The 20,244-nt window shown below is 43.2% G+C and overlaps 1 protein-coding gene across 5 annotated transcripts; it reads left to right on the plus strand.

The window, feature by feature from the left end:
- Window positions 1–313: 313 nt before the first annotated feature.
- On the plus strand, window positions 314–19,622 carry LOC117376695 (atlastin-2-like). 5 transcript variants are annotated; one of them, XM_055224532.1, is made up of 14 exons: window positions 331–416; window positions 4,779–5,032; window positions 7,646–7,783; window positions 9,013–9,117; window positions 10,042–10,092; window positions 11,158–11,214; window positions 11,702–11,794; window positions 12,050–12,188; window positions 12,555–12,682; window positions 13,840–13,896; window positions 15,298–15,369; window positions 15,703–16,134; window positions 16,403–16,417; window positions 16,833–17,261. In XM_055224532.1, exons 1-14 carry the CDS (start codon window positions 356–358, stop codon window positions 16,941–16,943), a joined length of 1,713 nt encoding a protein of 570 aa, XP_055080507.1. In that variant the 5' UTR covers window positions 331–355; the 3' UTR covers window positions 16,944–17,261. The 5 variants fall into 5 exon arrangements, with proteins under 5 accessions (XP_033829116.1, XP_055080507.1, XP_055080509.1 ...); XM_055224533.1 differs by having other exon boundaries at window positions 347–416; window positions 4,818–5,032; XM_033973225.2 differs by lacking the exon at window positions 16,403–16,417 and having other exon boundaries at window positions 314–416; window positions 16,833–19,622.
- Window positions 19,623–20,244: the final 622 nt, after the last annotated feature.

Genomic DNA, 20,244 nt, shown 5'->3' on the forward strand with positions numbered 1-20,244 from the left:
GGCCCTCTGGCACACTTCTCCATTTGCTTGTCTGTTTCATTGTTGATTTTCTAACTTTCTGTTGGTTAAATCAATTCTCAAGTTCAGCCCTAAGAGGCGACTACTGTTGTGATTTTGGGCTTTACAAAAATAAATGTAATTTAAATATCTTATATCTATTTTTATTCTATTAGACATGTTTTGTTCATTTCTTTCAGGCATGATTTCATTTGTAGATTATTTTTATTTTTTTATTATTATTTTTAAAAATGTTGTATTATTTATTGATTTTATTTAAATATTTCTTTTCAGTGTACGTAAAGCCCCTGACGGTGGTGCGTGCGTGTTACGTCACAGCAGTTGGCAGCGGGGCAAGATGGCGGCGGAGGAGAGCAGGTTGAAGCATCGGACTCACCAAAACAGTGTCCTAAAACACGGTAAGTGCCCGTTTCTCCGGCACAGAGCCTCGACACGAAGCAACGCCAAGCCTTGACAGCATCCTGCACGTTTGTCTCGTCTTAGAAATGAGCGCTAAAAGTGTGAAAAGAGTAAAACGCCCAGTGCTGTGTACTCCGCTTAATCATAGCGTCTGTCCTTCTGCATCCCGTCACAAACAGCGGCTCAAACGGGCTCTGCTGTCAACTCATGCACAAATATGGAGAAATTTTGAGTATACTAAAGCTACGTTTGAATATAAACCCTGTCAAAACGTGTGCTATGCTGAAATATGTGGTAATGTTAATCTAAAGCTACATCTGGAACGTAAACACGGCTATATAACTCCTCTTTAGATTGGTTTGATTGGACTTCTTGACATAAATACGTGCTGATATATCCTTAACCTCTTCGAAATGTTAGTCTTTGCCTTCCCGATGATACAGTTTCTGTCCTTGTTTACTTGATTCTAGTTCTGGCTCGGTTCAGACAGACTTCAGTTCCGGTTTAGTCCCGTTTTTGTCTGAATTATCTTGTTTTTTTGTAAGTATATCAACGTGTCCAGTGACGCATGTGAAATGTATTGATCACTGAAGTAACAGGTCGTTCTTTATCACTATACATTTAACTCTTCACTGCTTTTATACTGTTATACTGTTACTAAAAATGTCAGGTACAAAGTAAATATTTTGCAGAGTTGTTGACTTTTATTTTTTTTATTAAACTGCTGCAGCTTTGTCACATTTTAGATTCAGTGTTTGGAGGTTTAACAGGAGAAACTTGTACCTTTGACACTCACTAATGCAGTTCCAAAGATTGTGATTCCATCCGCTTAACTTCTATTACTTTACAAAGATAATAAATAGAGATATCATTCGGGACTTGCAAGGTAAGGTCATTCTAGATTCATCCCTGGATTACACCCGTGTTATGGTCTGAGGTCTTGTCCCTGGTTTTCTTATTCTGTTTTTACTCCTTCAGTTTTGACTGTAGTGTCTAATTCTCCGTCCAGTTCATTATTTTAGGCTGGCTGTAGTTTACAGTAACTAAAGCCTATTTCAGTTCTGTGCTTAACGCGTAAGACCGAACCATGTAAGTCTCGATGTACCCACCACAGTGAGACCGTACAGAGCAGAGAGCAGTGATCCATGAGACTTCCCATGATCCTCTCTGGTCCACAGCCCCCAGGACAGAACAGGCGAAAGAAGAACCACATTTTTGTACATGAGTGAGTGAAAGAGACATGGTTTAAAATGTCTTCAGGCAAAAAAGAGAAGACGAGAGAGACTGAGCATTTATTCACAAAACACAAGCACTAAAATGTGACCAAACCAGGACTAAACCGGGTTATTCACGAGATGCGATGTATAACACTGGAGGGGTATCAACCATACTGTATATATAAATGGGCATGGCTAACCTGCTAGCTGCCACATTCCAAACAGAAAGTGAGCATCCATCCCCTTTGGCTCCAATACACTCACCCTGTAACTGCTGCTGTCATACTCATCATTTTGGTCTTAAATGTTTGTATTGACCCTCTCTACATGATCCTGCATTTTTTTAATTTCTCTTTTATGTCTGTAAATCAAGATATGAACATTAATAACAGACAAATCAGGCACCTTCTTTCCTCAATAGGCAACAGGTTTGATTGACAGCATTGCTAAGTGCCCGTTCCCTGCTAAACCACCAGTGCGTAAAGTAGGCCCGGGCCGTCGGAACGTTAACAGGTTAATAATTATCGTGATAATATCGTTAATCGCGATTATTTTGGCCACGATAATCGTGAGTCTAAAATTTAATATCGTCCCATCCCTAATCTGAACCCGAGTGGTGTTCTGTTATTGGACTTCAGTGCTAGCCACAGTTTGTCCATAACAGAACGCCATGTTCGAGCACAAGGGTGTCCATCAGTTCAGGATGATCGATAATTGACTTTGTTCTCGTGTCATCTGATCTCTGGCCACATGTCTTGGACACTCAGGTGAAGAGAGAATCAGAGCTGTCAACAGATCACCACCTGGTGGTGAGTTGGAGCCGCTGGTGGAGGAGGAAGCCGGATAGATCTGACAGGCGCAAGCGTACTGTGAGGGTCTGTTGGGAATGCCTGGCAGAGCCGTCTGTCAAGGGGGTCTGCAACTCGTACCTCTAGGATAGCTTCTCCTGGATCCCGGGGAAGGTTGGGGACATGGATTCCGAGTGGGCCATATTCTCCACCTCTATTGTCGATGCAGCTGCTCGTCGCTGTGGTTGTAAGGTCTACGGGGCTTGTTGCGGTGGCAACCCCTGACCCTGATGGTGGACACCGGAAGTAAGGAGTCCTATTGGGCCTTGTTGGCACGTGGGACCCCTGAGGCAACTGATGAGTACCGGCGGGCCAAGCGTGCCGCAGCTCGCACGGTTGTCGAGGCAAAAACTTGTAGTTGGGAGGAGTTTGGGGAGGTTATGGAGGAGGACTGTCAGACAGGTTCAAAGAAATTCTGGCAAAACGACCAACGTCTCAGGAGGGAGAAGCAGTGCTTCAGCAACACTGTTTACAGTGCAGGTGGAGAGCGGCTGACCTTGACTGGGGATGTTGTATGATGGAAGAAATACTTTGAGGATTTCTTCAATCGCACTGTCACGTCTTCTGAGGAGGAAGCAGACACTGGAGACCAAGGCTGAGCTCCTTGGTTGCAAGGCTCTGGAGGTCGATGAGATCCTTCCCGAGTACTTTAAGTCCGTGGATGTTGTGGGGCTGTCTTGGCTGACACGTCTCTGCAACATCGCGTGGCAGTCAGGGACAGTACTACTGGATTGGGAGACCAGGGTGGTGGTCCCTCCTGTATAAGAAGGGGGATCAGAGGATGTGTTCTGTGACAGTTCCAACCACAGGGGAATCACACTCCTCAGCCTTCCTGGTAAGGTCTATTCCAGAATTGGACAGGATTTCCAGGCGCAGGGGCCGGAGGTGGTCCAGTTTGGAAACCACAGGATCTCATCATGGTTGGCTCGCCCTCTTTGGGAGGGTGGGGGGTCTCTGCCTCACGTGGAGGAGTTCAAGTATCTCAGGGTCTTGTTCACAAGTGAGGGACGGATGTAGCACAAGATTGACTGGCAGATCGGTGCAGCGTTTGCAGTGATGCGGTCGCTGTATCGGTCCGTTGTGGTAAAGGAGCTAAGCCGAAAGGCAAAGAAGCCAGCTGAGATGGCTTGGGCATCTGTTCAGGATGCCTCCTGGACGCTTCACTGGAGAGGTGTCCCACTGGGAAGTCACGCTGGAGGAACTATGTCTCTCAGCTGGCCTGAGAACGCCTTGAAGTCCTGCTGGAGGACATAAGCGGAAGTAAATGGATGACGGATAGAAGTAAAATACCCCCTCTTTTAATATGCCATAAAAGTAAAATACCCCCTCTTTTAATACACCATACAAGTAAAATACCCCCTCTTTTAATACACCATACAAGTAAAATACCCCCTCTTTTAATACACCATACAAGTAAAATACCCCCTCTTTTAATACACCATGCAAGTAAAATACCCCCTCTTTTAATACACCATACAAGTAAAATACCCCCTCTTTTAATACACCATACAAGTAAAATACCCCCTCTTTTAATACACCATACAAGTAAAATACCCCCTCTTTTAATACACCATACAAGTAAAATACCCCCTCTTTAATACACCATACAAGTAAAATATCCCCTCTTTAATACCCCATAAAAGTAAAATACCCCCTTTATGTACCTTTATGTACGTAACAGTGGGCATGTACTGTCCAATTTGTAGAATAGGTCTGATTTAATCCTTTTTTTTTTTACCACAGAATCTCTAAATGATCTCATATGAGAGATCAAGACACAGTCTTGCACCAATTGTATCTTTTATCCAATCCTTGTGGAGCTCAGCGCTGTTCACGCACCCCTTTTTTTCTCATAGACTTCCTAAAAAAAATTAATAATAAAGTTGAAAGCTCAGCTTACTGGAAACTAATGACCACAAGACCTGTACTTTTATTTAAAATTTGTTTCCGAAAGTTAATAAGATAAGATCGTAAAACATTTCACTGAATCTCGACTTTTAAATGTGATTTTTGGATGTAAAAAAACAACCTCATTATGGATATTAGTTAGCACATAGCTCATTAATAAGTAGCTTGTGCCTTTGGTAAAATTTAAATATAAAGAGTTCAAAAGTCTATGGGGACTAGGGTCTTTGTTTTTTCTACCTTTCTCATGTGTGACCTGCTCTCTTCTGGCTCTCTTCCGGTTCTCCTCTTGCTCTTCTCTGGCTTTCCTCTGGCTTTCCTCTGGCTTTCCTCTGGCTTTCCTCTGGCTTTCCTCTGGCTCTCTTTTGGCTCTCCTCCGGCTCTCCTCCAGGTAACCGCAGCCCCTCACCGCTTCAGATGCTCCCCACAGACGCAGAGCCACAGGGGGGCTGTCCCGTGCAACTGGTGGTAGCGGACGAGGACGAGCATTCCTTCTCTCTCCAGGAGGAGGCGCTGGAGAGGCTGTTGCTACGGGAGCCTGTGCAGGACATGAGTGTGGTGGTGGTGTCTGTGGCTGGAGCCTTCAGAAAGGGAAAGTCTTTCCTTTTGGACTTTATGCTACGCTACATGTACAGCCAGAAACAGGTGAGGGGGCGGGGCATGCTGCCAGACACTGGGTGAGGGGGCGGGGCATGCTGCCAGACACTGGTGAGGGGGCGGGGCATGCTGCCAGACACTGGTGAGGGGGCGGAGCATGCTGCCAGACACGGGTGAGGGGGCGGGGCATGCTGCCAGACACTGGTGAGGGGGCGGGGCATGCTGCCAGACACTGGTGAGGGGGCGGAGCATGCTGCCAGACATGGGTGAGGGTGAGGGGGCGGGCCTGCTGCCAGACACGGGTGAGGGGGCAGGGCCTGCTGCCAGACACGGGTGAGGGGGCGGAGCATGCTGCCAGACTCGGGTGAGGGGGCGGGGCATGCTGCCGGACACTAGTGAGGGGAGCAGTAAAAATAAGACATCTGATCTCAATCATTCAAACTATATTCGTGGAGCACTGTTCATACTTCATATTATTTGATCAGATGGTCTTCTGGTCTGAGGAGAGGGCTCATATAATAAAAGCAGATAAATAAATAAATAGTGGCAACTGTTACCGTTGCCACTTGTCTTAGTTTTATATATATATATATATATATATATATATATATATATAATTAGATTATTTTTCAAATTTATACATTTAACTCAAATACAAAGCAGTTTTGAGAAAATGATTTAACTTAACGAATTTGTGCACAGCTCATATAAATGTAAAAGTGGTCTGTGAAAGCGCTGTAGCAGCCTGTTGCATTGTTATTATGTTTTTAATCTGGTTGTCACATGCCAGCGGTTGGAAAAAATACTAACACAAGCGCCAAAACTGGGGACCAAATACAAGCATTTGGTCTCAGTCTGGAGCCCTAGAGCTACGGTGAGCAGAGAGGACCATTTTGTGCTCTGCAGTTTCAAGAGGATTTTAACACAAAGACCTCAGTGTGCCCAGGGCCTCAGCGAGCTTTAAAAACGGCTTTATCTCAGGGCAAAGTTCAACACTGTACAGCGACAGGATACACGTTACTGACCAGTGTAGTAGTGACTTAAACAGAGGCATTACTCTTCTATGGGGCATTCACCATCAACACAACATTTACATCACCATGTTACTTTATTTGCATTATTTTTTAAATGCTGTATTTGTCTTGCCTGGAAAATCCAGACAAACACCTCTCTGTATAAAACATACAGAGAAATATCAGTCTGGTCCACATTCTCAAACCCGATCAAACGTGATCATCCAATCTGATTTGTGTATTTCAGTGACACATGTGAATCTGAGGAGCTCATTGGTCACCTGTGATTTACAAATAAAATCACATTTTTCTCACCTCAGATTAACAGATTTTAGGCTTCACTCATTGATTTTGCAGAAATCCTCCATGTTTTTCAGCCCCTGTGAGATTATTTTTCTTTTATTTCCAATATGGACAGACCATGCGTGTCCGTGATTGGCTAATCCGCCTGTCAGTCACGCCCATTTGAAAACTGTGAGTTTCGCCCCTGACCAGACTCACACCTTCGTAAAGTGTTGAAGAGTGTGTTCTGGATCCCAGGCAAATATTCGCCATAAATAACTTATTAAAATCTTTAATAAGTTTCACTTTTGTTTTTTGGTGCTCTGAGTCTCGCTTAGCGCTCTGAAGGGAGAGTGCATATAGCACTCACATAAAAAATGAGCATTGGTGCACTCCTTAACTTTAAATTTGATTTAAACCCATCGACTTCTACTGCCTGGGTTCTGTTTGAAAGATAATTTTGGACCAATCACATGTAGTCAAACCCAATCTGCTTCAGACGCTTCAAGACAACAGGACTAACTGATAAGATTCAAAATGGAGCATTTATTTAAGTAAATTGTAACTTGATTTGAAGTTTTGAGTAAAGAGTCGATGGAACTGGAAGCTGCCCATGGTCACCGCCTGCCGTAATCACAAGTGCCAAATGCTGTCGGACCCTCGTATGGATAGCTGCAGATTACAAAAAATAATTCCCTAAGTACCGCTGCTGAGGTCTACATGCATCACCAAATGGTGCTATTCTGTCTCAGGACAGCTGTGCCTCGTGTCTGTACCGGTGTGGATGTGTCTTTACCGGTGTGGACGTGTGCAGATGTGTCTACCTCTGCACCTGTGTGGGCTTGTCTGTGGGTGTGTGTACCTGTGTGGGTGTGTGTCTGTGTCTTTACTTGTGTGGGTATATGTCTGTACCTGTGTGAGCGCGGCTAACCCGTTGGTGCCCCTTCTGTCTCAGGACAGCTGTGGCTAATGGCTTGGGGGAAAGGACGAGCCCCTGTCTGTACCTATGTGGCCGTGTCTGTGAATGTGTCTGTACCTGTGTGGGCATTTCTTACCTGTTGGTGCCTCTTCTGTCTTAGGGCAGCTGTGGCTCATGACTGGGGGAAAGGATGAGCCCCTGTCTGTACCTGTGTGGGCGTGTCTATATGTGGCCGTCTCTGTACCTGTGTAGGTGTGGCTGTGGATGTGTCTGTACCTGTGTGGGCGTGGATTACCTGTTGGTGCCTCTTCTGTCTTAGGGCAGCTGTAGCTCGTGGCTTTGGGGAAAGGGCGAGCCCCTGTCTGTACCTGTGTGGGTGTGTCTATATGTGGCCGTGTCTTTACCTGTGTGGATGCGGCTAACCCTTTGGTCCCTCTTCTGTCTCAGGGCAGCTGTGGCTCATGGATGGGGGGAGAGGATGAGCCCCTGACTGGCTTCACATGGAGAGGAGGCTGTGAGAGAGAGACCACCGGGATCCTGGCCTGGAGCGAGGTGTTCGTGGTGGACAAACCCGACGGATCACAGGTGTGACACATCTCATATGCTCTGGGGGTGTGATGCTAACTGTAGGCACTGCTCTGTCTGAGGCTTTTAGACTTTAATGTGAGCTTTAACACAACTCTGAAGATTTGAAATTTTTTATTTTTTCCCTACATAATTCCTTCTCTTGGTTAATATATTTGATGTCTTTTCTCTGTATATAAAATGTAGAAAGTACCGTATTTTTCAGACTATAAGCACTTTTTTTTTTCATAGTTTGGCCGGGGATGCGACTTATACTCAGATGCATCTTATATGTGAAATAATTAAAATATATAATTTCACATCTTCGTTACTGTCACACTGACAACTGCACAGGGCACTCTGGGCTTGTGTACCAGTATGATAGCCATCTACTTCTGGAGTGGTGCTTCATCTGCTTTCGGAGCAGGCAGAGCTGTTGAGAAGCGAGGATGAAGAATTCAGTGGATTTAGTCATTTGGAGTGAGAGCCAGAGTAAACTTGTTGCTTGTTTTTTCTGCTTTAGTTATCTGATTAACTGTTAATATCTTACGTTAACAAACCAGACACGTGTTCAGTTCTGTCTGTGCTTCATGTAGCTGAATAAATATAAATGTGTTACGTTAGCGTGCTGTACTGATATTCAGCCTGTTCTTCTCTATTTTATTATTATTATAACTTGCCTTTAAAGGTAAAATGTCTGCTCTTGGTCTCGGATTTTGTAAAATAAATTTCCCCAAAAAATGTGACTTATAGTCCACTGTGACTCATATTTTTTTCTTCATTATTATGCATTTTTTGGCTGGTGCGACTTATACTCCAGAGCGATGTATAGTCCGGAAAATATGGTAGTTAAAATAAAAAAGAAAAACATAAAATGATCGGGTCCAAACGTTTCACTGGGCTTGTACCATTTTTCCCATGTGTTTGAGCAAAATGTGCCTTGCCTTAGTACAGATGCTCTTGAGGTCAAAATAAGTCTGCTGTGTTCTGTCTGCCTCTAATTATATAGCAAATTATTTAGTGAGAACCAGGACGTGCACTGTTGGCATGTTAGTTGTTGTTATTAGCGTTATCGTCACGGCAAAACACCGCTCTGGTCTCTGAGTTGTGAAAAGTGCTTATAAACTCATCATGGTGAATAATCGTGATACTCCTCACTGGCCTTATGCATTCAGAGCACCTTTGGGCCACTGCAAACTGAAAAACAGAACGAGTTCATTGCCTTTAACGTGATGTAATGTTTGTTTCAGGTTGCAGTTCTCCTGATGGACACACAGGGGGCATTTGACAGTCAGTCCACTATTAAAGACTGTGCCACGCTGTTCGCTCTGAGCACCATGACCAGCTCTGTGATGGTGTGTATCCTCTCACAAACATTACACAGACTTAAAAAAGGCCTATTCTGCTCGAGTCTATAGATCTCATCTCTGTGGATCATTTTGTTATAATTCACACATTCTAATCACAATATTCATCTAAAACCACTTCATAAAAGAAACAAGTCCACTGGCTGCGTTAGAAAACGGTGGTGCCCAATGGGAGCTGACATCGCTATAAACGTCATCACAAGAAAGCTCCGCATGCTGTGAGCGCCCCCATGGATAGCTGCACATCACACAACGCAACACTGCCGATTCCTACGAGTATCACCGATTAAGAAAATAAAACTGAAGAATGAAAATGAGGGTTGACATTTTGAAAATAAGAGATTTAAAGCTTCTGCTAATCGCTTCAAATACAACTATGGGTTTTTAAATGGTGAAACAACTATTAACTAAAACTCTAAAGTTGATTTTATGTGTTAATGTCTTCAAAGAGGGGGAAAAAACGGGAGCAAAATCAACTTTCTACACGTTCTCCAATGTTGTCTCATCGAAAACATGTCTGGAGAGGTTTTAGATGTCATCCATTCATGTTTGAGTAATCTAGAGATCTCTCCCGGGCACTATTCAAACACTCCTTATATTACTCATGCTCCATATGACAAATCTCCATAAATATACAAAACTCCACAGCACTGGACAAACCTGATGTGATGTGCAGTAGTTTCATTAGTGGGATGCAGCTGATTGTGTTGTGATAATGCTCTGAAGGGGGAGGGACTTAGTGCAGAGAGCAAAAGGAGGGGAGACGTCAAAAACAAATACAGAATTTTGCGGACAATAAAAGGAAACATGGTAAATACCCCCTCTGTAATACCCCATAGAAATCAAATACCACGTATTTAACACACCATAGATATGTAATATCCTCTTTAATGTTTTCATGTTTGGTTTCAGGTGTATAATCTGTCACAGAACGTTCAAGAAGATGATCTGCAGCATCTACAGGTGGGTAAAGGGTCTAGACCAGGTGTGAGAGTCCTGTTGAAGCTCGCAAAATCTGCTGCAATGTGTGTCCGATGCCCTTCCTGTGTGTCAGCAGCTGTGCATGATTCTCTCATGTTAATGTTCCTGAACATGTGTTAATAAATACAAATTAGGTTTGTGCAATGTAGACGGGCGTTTTTAGAGCTCCTGCACATGACTACATTTGACAGGGACACCATATTAGCAGTGGTGAATTATGGGTAGTGAATGGAACAGAGTTTGCCTTTGGACGCAGCCATCTGCCGTGTCTCAATTCGACAGCTGCGCACTTCATCAGCTGCATTGAAGGACACTTGCATCACTTCCGGCGCATCAGGTCCTGTCCTATTTCATGCACCAGACAAATGCAGCCAAAAATGTGCCTTGTGTTTCCATGGAGAGCAGTCTTGAACGAAGCGTGCATCTGAGCAAGTTATGTAAAAATAGCTACAATTGGGGGAAAAAAACGTATAACATTGTATTTGTCTATTGATATTCAAAGGGAAAGATTAATTCCTTACTTCATTTAGTCTTAACAGAAATAAATGACTCCAACAATGACACCTTGACTCTTCTTCAATGAAATAACAAAGAATAAAAAATAAAACAAATTATTTGGGAGTCCATTTTAAATGCTTAGCTCATTAGTCAGCAGCTGCCACGGTTGCTAGGCGATGTAACGTAAGCGCATGGACAGAGGTTGACGTAGACCTGTCACATTTCGGCATGGCCTTTGCGGTCAATCGAGGCTACACGGAGGAGCACTCTTTGTCGACCAGGTCCTTCCAATGATACTTTGAAGCGTGCAACCGTCGAATTAGGACGCAGCAGTCATCTAGTTTGCAGTGAAATGGCCAAAATTATATTGTGCTCAAAATAATATTGATATTTCACTCGATTCTACTGAAAATCAAAGTTTGTGCTGCTCAATCAGTTTCATTATGTCAGAAATCGTGCTGTGCTATTTGTTTTTTTTTTACTCACACTGATGCTGCCACCCAAAAATTATCCTTCAGTCCCAAGTCCTGAATCCTGTCTGTTTCTCAGCTGTTCACGGAGTACGGGCGCCTGGCCATGGAGGAGGTTTACGAGAAGCCATTTCAGGTACAGAACACAAGGAACTGTAGCCCATTTTTTTCATTTGTACCAAAATGAATATGCAACACTGCCGAATCCTACGAGTATCAAAATAAAACTGGAGAAGGAAGTTCATACATCACAGTGGATTAAACATTAACATGTATGAGTCACTGCAAAAAACTATTTCAGACTTCAAAACGTATGTGAGTGGTGGTCACAGATTGTCTGTCTGAGCAGCACTCTGCAATCCAGAGCAGTCAAACATCAAATGATGAATGATAAACGCTCTTATAACACATTTGAAACCTCTCAAGAGTCCATTAGAGAACATGTGTCTGTTTCGACGACATAACTCAACATAGCTCAAGTCTAAAATACACCTTAGTTTTGAAGTGGGCTTTAGTTTGTGGCCACATTTCACCTGCCCTGTGTTCTACGTCTAAATTCACAGAAGAAAATGGTTCCAGTTTTGCGAATGATTAAAATAATTTAAAAAATATTTGTTTTTCAGAGTCTGATGTTTCTGATCCGAGACTGGAGTTATCCGTATGAGCATCCGTACGGGCTGGAAGGCGGCCGCAGCTTCCTCGACAAACGCCTTCAGGTGACAGGACCATATGCAAATCTTATCATACTGTGAGGGTTGGTCAAAGGTCACTTTCTATTCCACTGCATTTTGCTGAAGAGTAAAAACAGTATGTGGGATTGTTTCTGTTCAAACTCCAGTCAATTTTTTTTTTTTCATGTGATAATTTTATCTTTACTTGAGTCACTTTTTACCTTTTGTATCTACAGTTTTAAGTACAGTTCTTCCAGCGCTGGTTGTATTTATTGCTGCCGTTTTGTTTGCGTTGTTCAGGTGAAACAGAACCAGCACGAGGAGCTACAAAATGTGCGTAAACACATCCACTCGTGCTTCTCCAACATCGGATGCTTCCTGCTGCCTCACCCCGGCCTGCGAGTGGCCACGAACCCGCACTTCGACGGGCGACTCAGGGGTGAGACTGAACCTCATTACTTGCACACTGCCTTGTAGATGTCTAGTACAAACTGAGTATTTCACAGAAGAGTGGTCTTTTATCTTTGTTCTTAAACTGCAGCTGCTCTTTCACATTTTAGATTTAGCGTTAGGAGCTTTTACAGGAAAAAATGTCATGACTCACCATTGACACTCAGATCAAGTTGCTGCTCATTCTAAAAATTCTGAATGCTGTGATGTTGTCTGCGTAAACTTTATATCAATACTCTTGCCATATATTATGCAGCTCTTCTTGTACTGAGGCTTGTGAGCTCAGAAAATGTCTCTTGAACTACCCCTATCCCCGCCCACTGCTCTGTACTTACTTATTCTGTCTCTCTTCCAGACATCGATGGGGACTTTAAGTCTGAGCTAGTGAGACTGGTTCCTCTGCTGCTGTCTCCAGAGAACCTGGTGGAGAAGGAGATCGGAGGAGAGAAGGTCACCTGCAGAGACCTCCTCCTCTACTTCAAGGTTTGACACTAGTTATGTGACATGTGGACAAGTCAGGTCCTTACTTTGAACTTTTGGAACCAGATCCATTTTTAAATCCGCCCTTTTGAGCTTGTGTCTCTATGGTTCTCATGTTCTGTTATAATTTAGACATTTTAAATCAGAATATTCATATAAAACCACGTAATAGAAGAAACAAGTTTGCTGACTTCCACGTTTTAAAATTGGTGTCCATTGGGAGCAGATGTTGCCACGAATGTCATCACAACAAAGCGGCGCACTAACACTAGAGCAGCACATTTTTTTCATTTGTACCAAAATGACGACTTGACGCTGCCGAATTCTAAGCGTATCACCGATTAAGAAAATAAAACTGAAGAAGGATGAAAACCGGGGTTGACATCTTGAAAAAAGGTGATTTAAAGATTCCTGAAACATCTGCTAATTGCTCCAAGTGCAAGTTTGGGTTTTTAAATGGTGAAACAACTATAACTTGGCTAAAAGCTCTAAAAAGTTGATTTTATGTGTTAATGTCTTCAAAGAGTGAGTAAAAACGGGGGCAAAATCAACTTTCTACACGTGAGAACTCATTTTAACAACAGCCTTTTGAAGGACTTTTTGAAATGATCGGATCTAGAAGAGCTGAAAGTTCCATCACTGACTGACCTCCTCATTGTACACCCTTAGGTTGGGTTTGGGTCAGAACTACTGTGGTCGACTAGTTTGATCTGTGTTAAAGAAAAGTCCCTTTTTTCTGTATGACTTTTGATTTAATATAATTTAAATCAATAAATACTTTTTTTTGACAAAAAAAACAAACAAACAATAGACGTATAAATCAGAACCTGGAGTTGTCCGTTACGGTTTGCACTGGTCCAAAGTTATTCCTCAATTACCTTTTTATCTTTTCTTTTTCATCTTAACTAGTCACTACTTTTCACTACTTTGAGAGACTAAGGTTTACTTTGACCATAAAACTGGCAGCATTTAGCATGCTAACTGTGCACTTTCTGATTCTCTGACAGTAAAAAGCTTCATAATTAATTGCAGACAGTACACAGTGGACTTATTTAGACCTCAGTATGTCTGTACTGGGACAAGACATAAGACGTTACAAGGACAAGGATATGGATAATTTTCTAAGGATTATTTTCTTACTTGTACTCTGTCTATTTCAGGCATACATGAAGATCTACCAGGGCGAGGAGCTGCCACACCCCAAGTCCATGCTGCAGGTCAGACCAAGACTAGTGTTTATATATAATATAATGTGCAACATGTTATATCGTTGTAAAGGGTAGAAGGGTAAAACTGTAATAGTTTGTGGGATGTTTTTATATAATTGTGAGAATCGTCAACAAACATAACCCCCATTACATCACCAGAATGTACAGAACAGACCCACCTCTTCTCCCTGGTATTTAACCTTAGCCCCACCTCGTCTCTCTGGTGTTTAACACTAGCCCCGCCTTATCTCCTTGGTTTTTAACACCAACCCTGCCTCTTCTCCCTGGTATTTAATACTAGCCCTGCCTCGTCTCTCTGGTGTTTAACACTAGCCCCGCCTTAACTCCTTGGTATTTAACACCAGACTCATTGACACTAGCCCTGCCTCTTCTCCCTGGTATTGAACACCAACCCTTCCCCCTTCCCCCTATTATTTAACACTAGACAGGACATTCTTGTTCTGTTCCAGTGTATCATGGATATGTATATTTTTTGTGACTTTAATATGAAGTCCTTTGGTTTAACTCACGTTGTTTTTAATGTCATTCGGTTAAATTCAGTTTAGCTACTTTAATCATTATCGTGATATTATCGTTAATCGAAATTATTTTGGCCCTGACAATCGTGACACCAAATTTCATCCCATGTGTAACCATCTAGCGTCCATAACCCTCCATTAGAGCCTGGTAGAGTACACACAAAGCTCTATTTGAACCCTTAAGTACAAGAGAATTTGGAGCAAACATGGCTACACAGCACTCATAAATGTTTATGGTAAAAAAAAGGGCTGTGGCTCAGTTTGTGCAACATTAAAATGACACAATTTGGGGGAATTGTCAAAATCAGCCCAAAAATTTCAGTCTTATTTGTCATTGGTTCACCTTGATTCCAAACGATCAGCATCAGTCCTGGAAAACCCTGTTAAGGTTGAACTCACGTCATGATGCTAAAATAAAAATAAAGTCAGTGGTCCTCGAACCAAACTCGACCCAGACTCGAGTTACATAAACTACTAACCTGAGACTTGACTTGACAGCATTTTCATTCAAGTCATCAAAATAGTGAGTCAAAAAGTGCCCACCTCTGCCCCACACTGATCTCAATACCAAATAATGACACAAATATAAGACACATGGGTTTTTATTTTCATCAGTGTCCTGTAGGTTCATAGTGGTCCATGGTGTATACTCGTCTATGTGTCTTATACTTGTTCAGCTCAACATCATTCTAAACATAGGAAAGACTCATTTCTGTCCATGGGACTTTTTAGTATCGGTACCTGCGAATAATCTAGTTTTGATACTATTTGATTTGATTTGATTTTCGATACTTTTGACAGCCCGACCCCGGATCACGGCTGGAGATGTCTCTGTGAACATGTCTGATCACAGCTGTGGTTCTGTTTTTAGGCCACAGCTGAAGCCAATAACCTGTCAGCTGTAGCAGGAGCCAAAGAGATCTACAACAGAAGAATGGAGCAGGTACTTGCTGGGAGGGCATCAGGGGCACACGCAGGGATGACATCAGGCGCACACATGGGGCATCAGAGGCACAGGCGGGGAGGACACTGGGCGCACAGGCGGGGAGGGCATCAGAGGCACACGCGGTGAGGGGACGCACATGTGGTAAGGGGACGCACACGCGGTGAGGGGACGCACACGCGGGGAGGACATCAGGCGCACATGCAGGGAAGGGGCACACACGCAGGGAGGGGACATACACAGCGAGGACATCAGAGGCACACCAGGTGCACACGCAGGGAGGTGATGCACACACGGGGAGGGCGCACCCTGATAACTCTGGTCATGTGTCAGATCTGTGGAGGCGAACGCCCCTACCTATCGCCATCGGAGCTGGAGCGCCACCATGGCGACCTGCGTGATGTCTGCGTGCGTCACTTTCGCTCGGTGAAGAAAATGGGCGGAGATGAGTTCTGCCGGCGCTACCAGACCCAGCTGGAGGCGGAGTTAGAGGACATGTACTCCGCCTTCTGCAAACACAATGACGGGAAGAACCTGTTCCACGCCGCACGCACGCCCGCCACGCTCTTCGTGCTCATGGCGGCCATGTATGTGGTCTCCATGGTGACGGGCTTTGTAGGTGTGTCCTCTGTGGCGGTGCTGTGTAACCTGGTGATGGGTGCTGCCCTGCTGGCCCTGTGCGTATGGGCGTACGTCAAGTACTCCGGAGAGTTCAGAGACGTGGGGGCTGGTATCGACCGAGTGGCAGACTTCCTCTGGGAACAGGTGAGAAATGGAGAGGAGGAGGAGGAGGAGGAGAGAGAGAGGGAGGGAGGGAGGAGAAAGAGAGGCAGGAGAGAGGGTGGGAGGCATACTTCCTCTGGGAACAGGTGAGAGAGGGAGGGAGGGTTTCTTCCTCCTTTCTCTCCTCTTAACTTTTCTTCCTAAGGGTCTGCCACCCGCTCATCTCCATGTTTCTTTTTTTTTACTGCACTTGCATTTGAGGTGTGGATTAGTCTGTTTGCTAACTGAATGTTTGTTTCTACGCTCTCAGAGGACTCCAGGAAAGGTGAGTTTAAATGTCTCAGCGAATGAACCCCATTGCTCACTTTTGGTGAATGAACCCTATTGCTCGTTTTTAGCAAATGAACCCATTGCTTATTTTTGGTGAATGAAACGCATCACTCACTTTTACTGAATTAACCCCATCGCTTGTTTTTGGTGAATGATCTCCGTCGCTTGTTTTTGCCGAATGAACCCTGTCGCTCGTTTTTTTGGCAAATGAACCCTGTCCCTCGTTTTTTGGCGAATGAGCCCCATCGCTTGTTTTTGGCAAATGCGTTTCCATCTGTGCCTCTGTTTTTAAGTTTGAGCGTGTCATCTAAATGTGTTTTTAAATTGGCCAACATCCTACTCCGTTTGCAAAGCCATTTTGTGGCTCGGTCAGGCTTTGAGATGATGTTTGGTTGTGGTTTTTGTTCCAGATGCTGTGTAAACTGGTGGAGTTAGGCTGGAGTCGTGTGCCGCTGGTGAACCTGATCCCTCTGCCGCGACCACGACTCGCCACCAACAACAACGTCAAGAAGAAAAACTAGAGTCGCCATCTTCTCTCACTCCACTTCTCCTCCTCATCTTCCCCTCCTCCCTCTACCCTCTCCTCTTCCCTTTCTCTCCCTTCTTCTGTTTTCTCCTCTCTCTGTCCCTCTGACTCACTCTTCACTCATCTCCCTCCTCTCCTCCTCTTCTTCCTCCTCCTCTTCTTGCTTCTTTTCCTCATTCTTTCACTTCAAACCCAACACAAAATGTTCAAACCCAGACACTATCTTCATGTTTGTCTGACCCACCAAAGTTTACAGCTTTACTCGTCCGTGTCCTGGTCTCCATTTTGGGGAGTTTCACACTTTTACTCGTCCGTGCCCTGTCCTCCATTTTGGGGAGTTTCACAGTTTGTTTGTCTGGTTGTCTTTTATATTGAAGTCTTGATGTGTGAAGACGACAGTGTTTGGTTTTACAGGAGCAGTTAAAACCTCATCATTTTAGAGAAATATTTGTCATTTAAGTTCCATGACATATGTGGTGAAGTAGCCACAGCTGCCCTGGGGCTTTCTACTGCTACTACTACTATTACTACTGTTGCTACTACTATTTCTACTGCTACTACTACTATTACTACTGTTGCTACTACTATTTCTACTGCTACTACTACCACTATTACCACTATTACTGCTACTGCTATTACTACTACTATTGCCACTACTGATGCTATGACTACTACAGCTACTTTTATTACTGCTACTAGTGGGAATATAACCTCCAACATTTGGATTACTTGAGCCTTGACTTCTGCCACCACTCTCACATCTTTTCACTTACAGTCACAGTATGGAACTTTTTTAGCCAAAAAAGAGAATAAAACACAAGCAGTTTTTTTTTTTTTTTTTTTTTAATAATATTATTAATAATATTGCACTGAAAAACGTGGCTCATTGCCGTGAGCGAGCTGGCATCTCCACAAACCTGACTCTTACTTGGCCTGCAGGAGGGCCTTCTCACCTGTTTCCATAGAAATGCTCTTATAATATTCCACAGTATGGCATAAAACCTGCCCATCCGCACGGAGAATGTTCCGAAGTGTAGTTTTCACTTTGAATTTCCATGGATTATTTTTTAAAAGTTGCGTACTGTGGCTTTAAGCAAGACACCTATCGGTGATTTCTTAAGACATCATTTTGACGACATCAAATGGCCAAAATGGTGCACTCGTGCTTGACTGATTTGTTTTCAACTTTTTTTTTGTTGCATGTTTAAACTTGAAAAAACTGTGAAATTCCCCCCAACTGATTGATTTCTGGACTGAACCTGGTTTTGTCATGAATCCTGCTGATTTTGAAGCTGTGTTTTGTCCCTGGTGGGCTCCCATAGACCTCTGTTTTGTCCCTGGCAGGCTCCCGTAGACCTCTGTATGACTGTAGACTGTGTGGGAGCACTATTTATTGCTGTACAGCTGATTCTTGATAGTATTATGTAAAGGGTGAGTTTTTATCTGAAGAGCCTGAGCACATGGGGATTCCAAACCTCTGAGATTTTAGCCCTCTGAGTAGTTTTACAAAGATGAAGCTTTGTCGCGATATAGACCAAGGATTTGTTCATTTAAATAGATTTTTTTCTGAGTTTTAACGCTGAAATTCCACTTATAAAAACATAGGACCAAAGCATAGCCGTTTTGTTCCATTGTTGTGTATAAATCATGAACTGTAAATGCAGAAATGGTTGAGTTTGTTCATTACCCAAACACTTCAGTGTGGGGCAACATCAGGTAAAATGAATCGATCTGAGGGGAAAAAAATAACTAGATTCGAGTAGTTTGGCGTAAAGCTGCACCGTGCAACTTTTCTGCCGAGGGGGTCTGCCACCTGCTCGTCTCCTGGAGATGTTCTCGTTGTGGCGTTACACTTTTCTACCTTGTATTTATTGCGTTACAGGTACATTTGCTGCTCAAAAGAAAACAGAAACGGGCATTCTTACTGTGCGTGAGATCACCTCTTCACAGAGCAGACCTGTAACTCTGTGCCGCTTGCTTAATGCCATGGCGAAGCAATAACATATCTCCATGGAGATGAACAGGAGGAAAACAACAGTCCACGGGAAAAGTTGTGTAATGTATCTTTAAAGACATATGTAGCCCCAGAGTGATTGTTTTTCTTGTTTCAAAATTTCTGTTTCACTTTTGGAAATGATGGAGTTGGACTGAACTTGTCTATCCCCATGGCAACCCCACTCACAGTAAGAATGCATGTTAATGTTTTTTCAGGTATTTTTTTTTTTTACATTAACAGCACCCGTAGCTGAGAAAAGGTAAATGAAAGAAGTCCAAGTAAGAGAAGTCTAGATTATCCACACGTCTGTTGTTTTGACATTTGCACATTCTGCCTCTTTTTTTTCCTTTTTTTTTCCCCTTCGGCACCAAAACTCCAGACCATTCCTCGTTCTCAATAATTCCATCGTTTTCCTGGATGCTTAAATCTTGTACAGACATTTTTACTGCAGTTTCCACGCAGACCACACAGCGGCGCTGCACATGTACAAACGCTGGTTTTCTAGAGACTTTTGGAGCTTTTGGTTTGGTTCACACGGAAACGTGGAGGACATTTTGATTCATTTGAGAGAGAATCGTTGTGTAAATAACATAAACACTACAGACCACCTCTATTCGGATTCTGTTACGTTTTAATTTTTAATTTATTACAATAATAAACAGAACAAGTATGGATTCACCTTTGTCTCTGCCACTTCTTTGGTTCATGTTTAATGTTTAATGTTGAAGTAACTGGATACCTGTACTGTAACTGTTATGAATACCACAAAATGAAAGAGCAACTACCAGAGTACATTTACTTTTCACTATGAAGATGAATACATGGAAGTACTCATTTTGACTTTCAACAGCACAGTGTTAGTGAGAATTAAACAGCTTTTAAACATCAATTAATACAAAACAGAGAAACAAAAATAAATCTTATAATTCTAGATCAGTTTTTACTCTGAATACTTTTGCACTGCTGCATTGTAGAGTCTTCCAAACGCAGCACTCTGGACCATTTATTTCAGTATTCTGTAAATACTTCTGTAAATGTTCATCTGTTTATGGAGGACAAAGGCGAACACTGTTTGGTCTCATTTACTCAGGTCCTCTTCTCGCTTGGGGATGGGGTATATTTGGTTAAGAAAAGTGTTATATATTTTGACCCTCTCTGGTAACTAGTTACGTATTACTAAACTAAAATTGACACCCCCACACACACACCCCCACACACACACGCACACGCACTGATACACACACTGATACACACACATACACTGATCCACACACGCACTGATACACACACACACTTATTT

This window comes from Periophthalmus magnuspinnatus, chromosome 1 (assembly GCF_009829125.3).
Source record: "Periophthalmus magnuspinnatus isolate fPerMag1 chromosome 1, fPerMag1.2.pri, whole genome shotgun sequence".
NCBI lineage: Eukaryota > Metazoa > Chordata > Actinopteri > Gobiiformes > Gobiidae > Periophthalmus > Periophthalmus magnuspinnatus.

Excerpts from the sequence above, each read along its gene's own strand:
- LOC117376695 (XM_055224532.1), top strand. The coding sequence starts at position 356 with ATGGCGGCGGAGGAGAGCAGGTTGAAGCATCGGACTCACCAAAACAGT. Across the intron at positions 417-4,778 it reads AAACAGTGTCCTAAAACACG|GTAACCGCAGCCCCTCACCG; the intron begins GTAAGTGCCCGT and ends GCTCTCCTCCAG. Across the intron at positions 10,093-11,157 it reads ATGATCTGCAGCATCTACAG|CTGTTCACGGAGTACGGGCG; the intron begins GTGGGTAAAGGG and ends TCTGTTTCTCAG.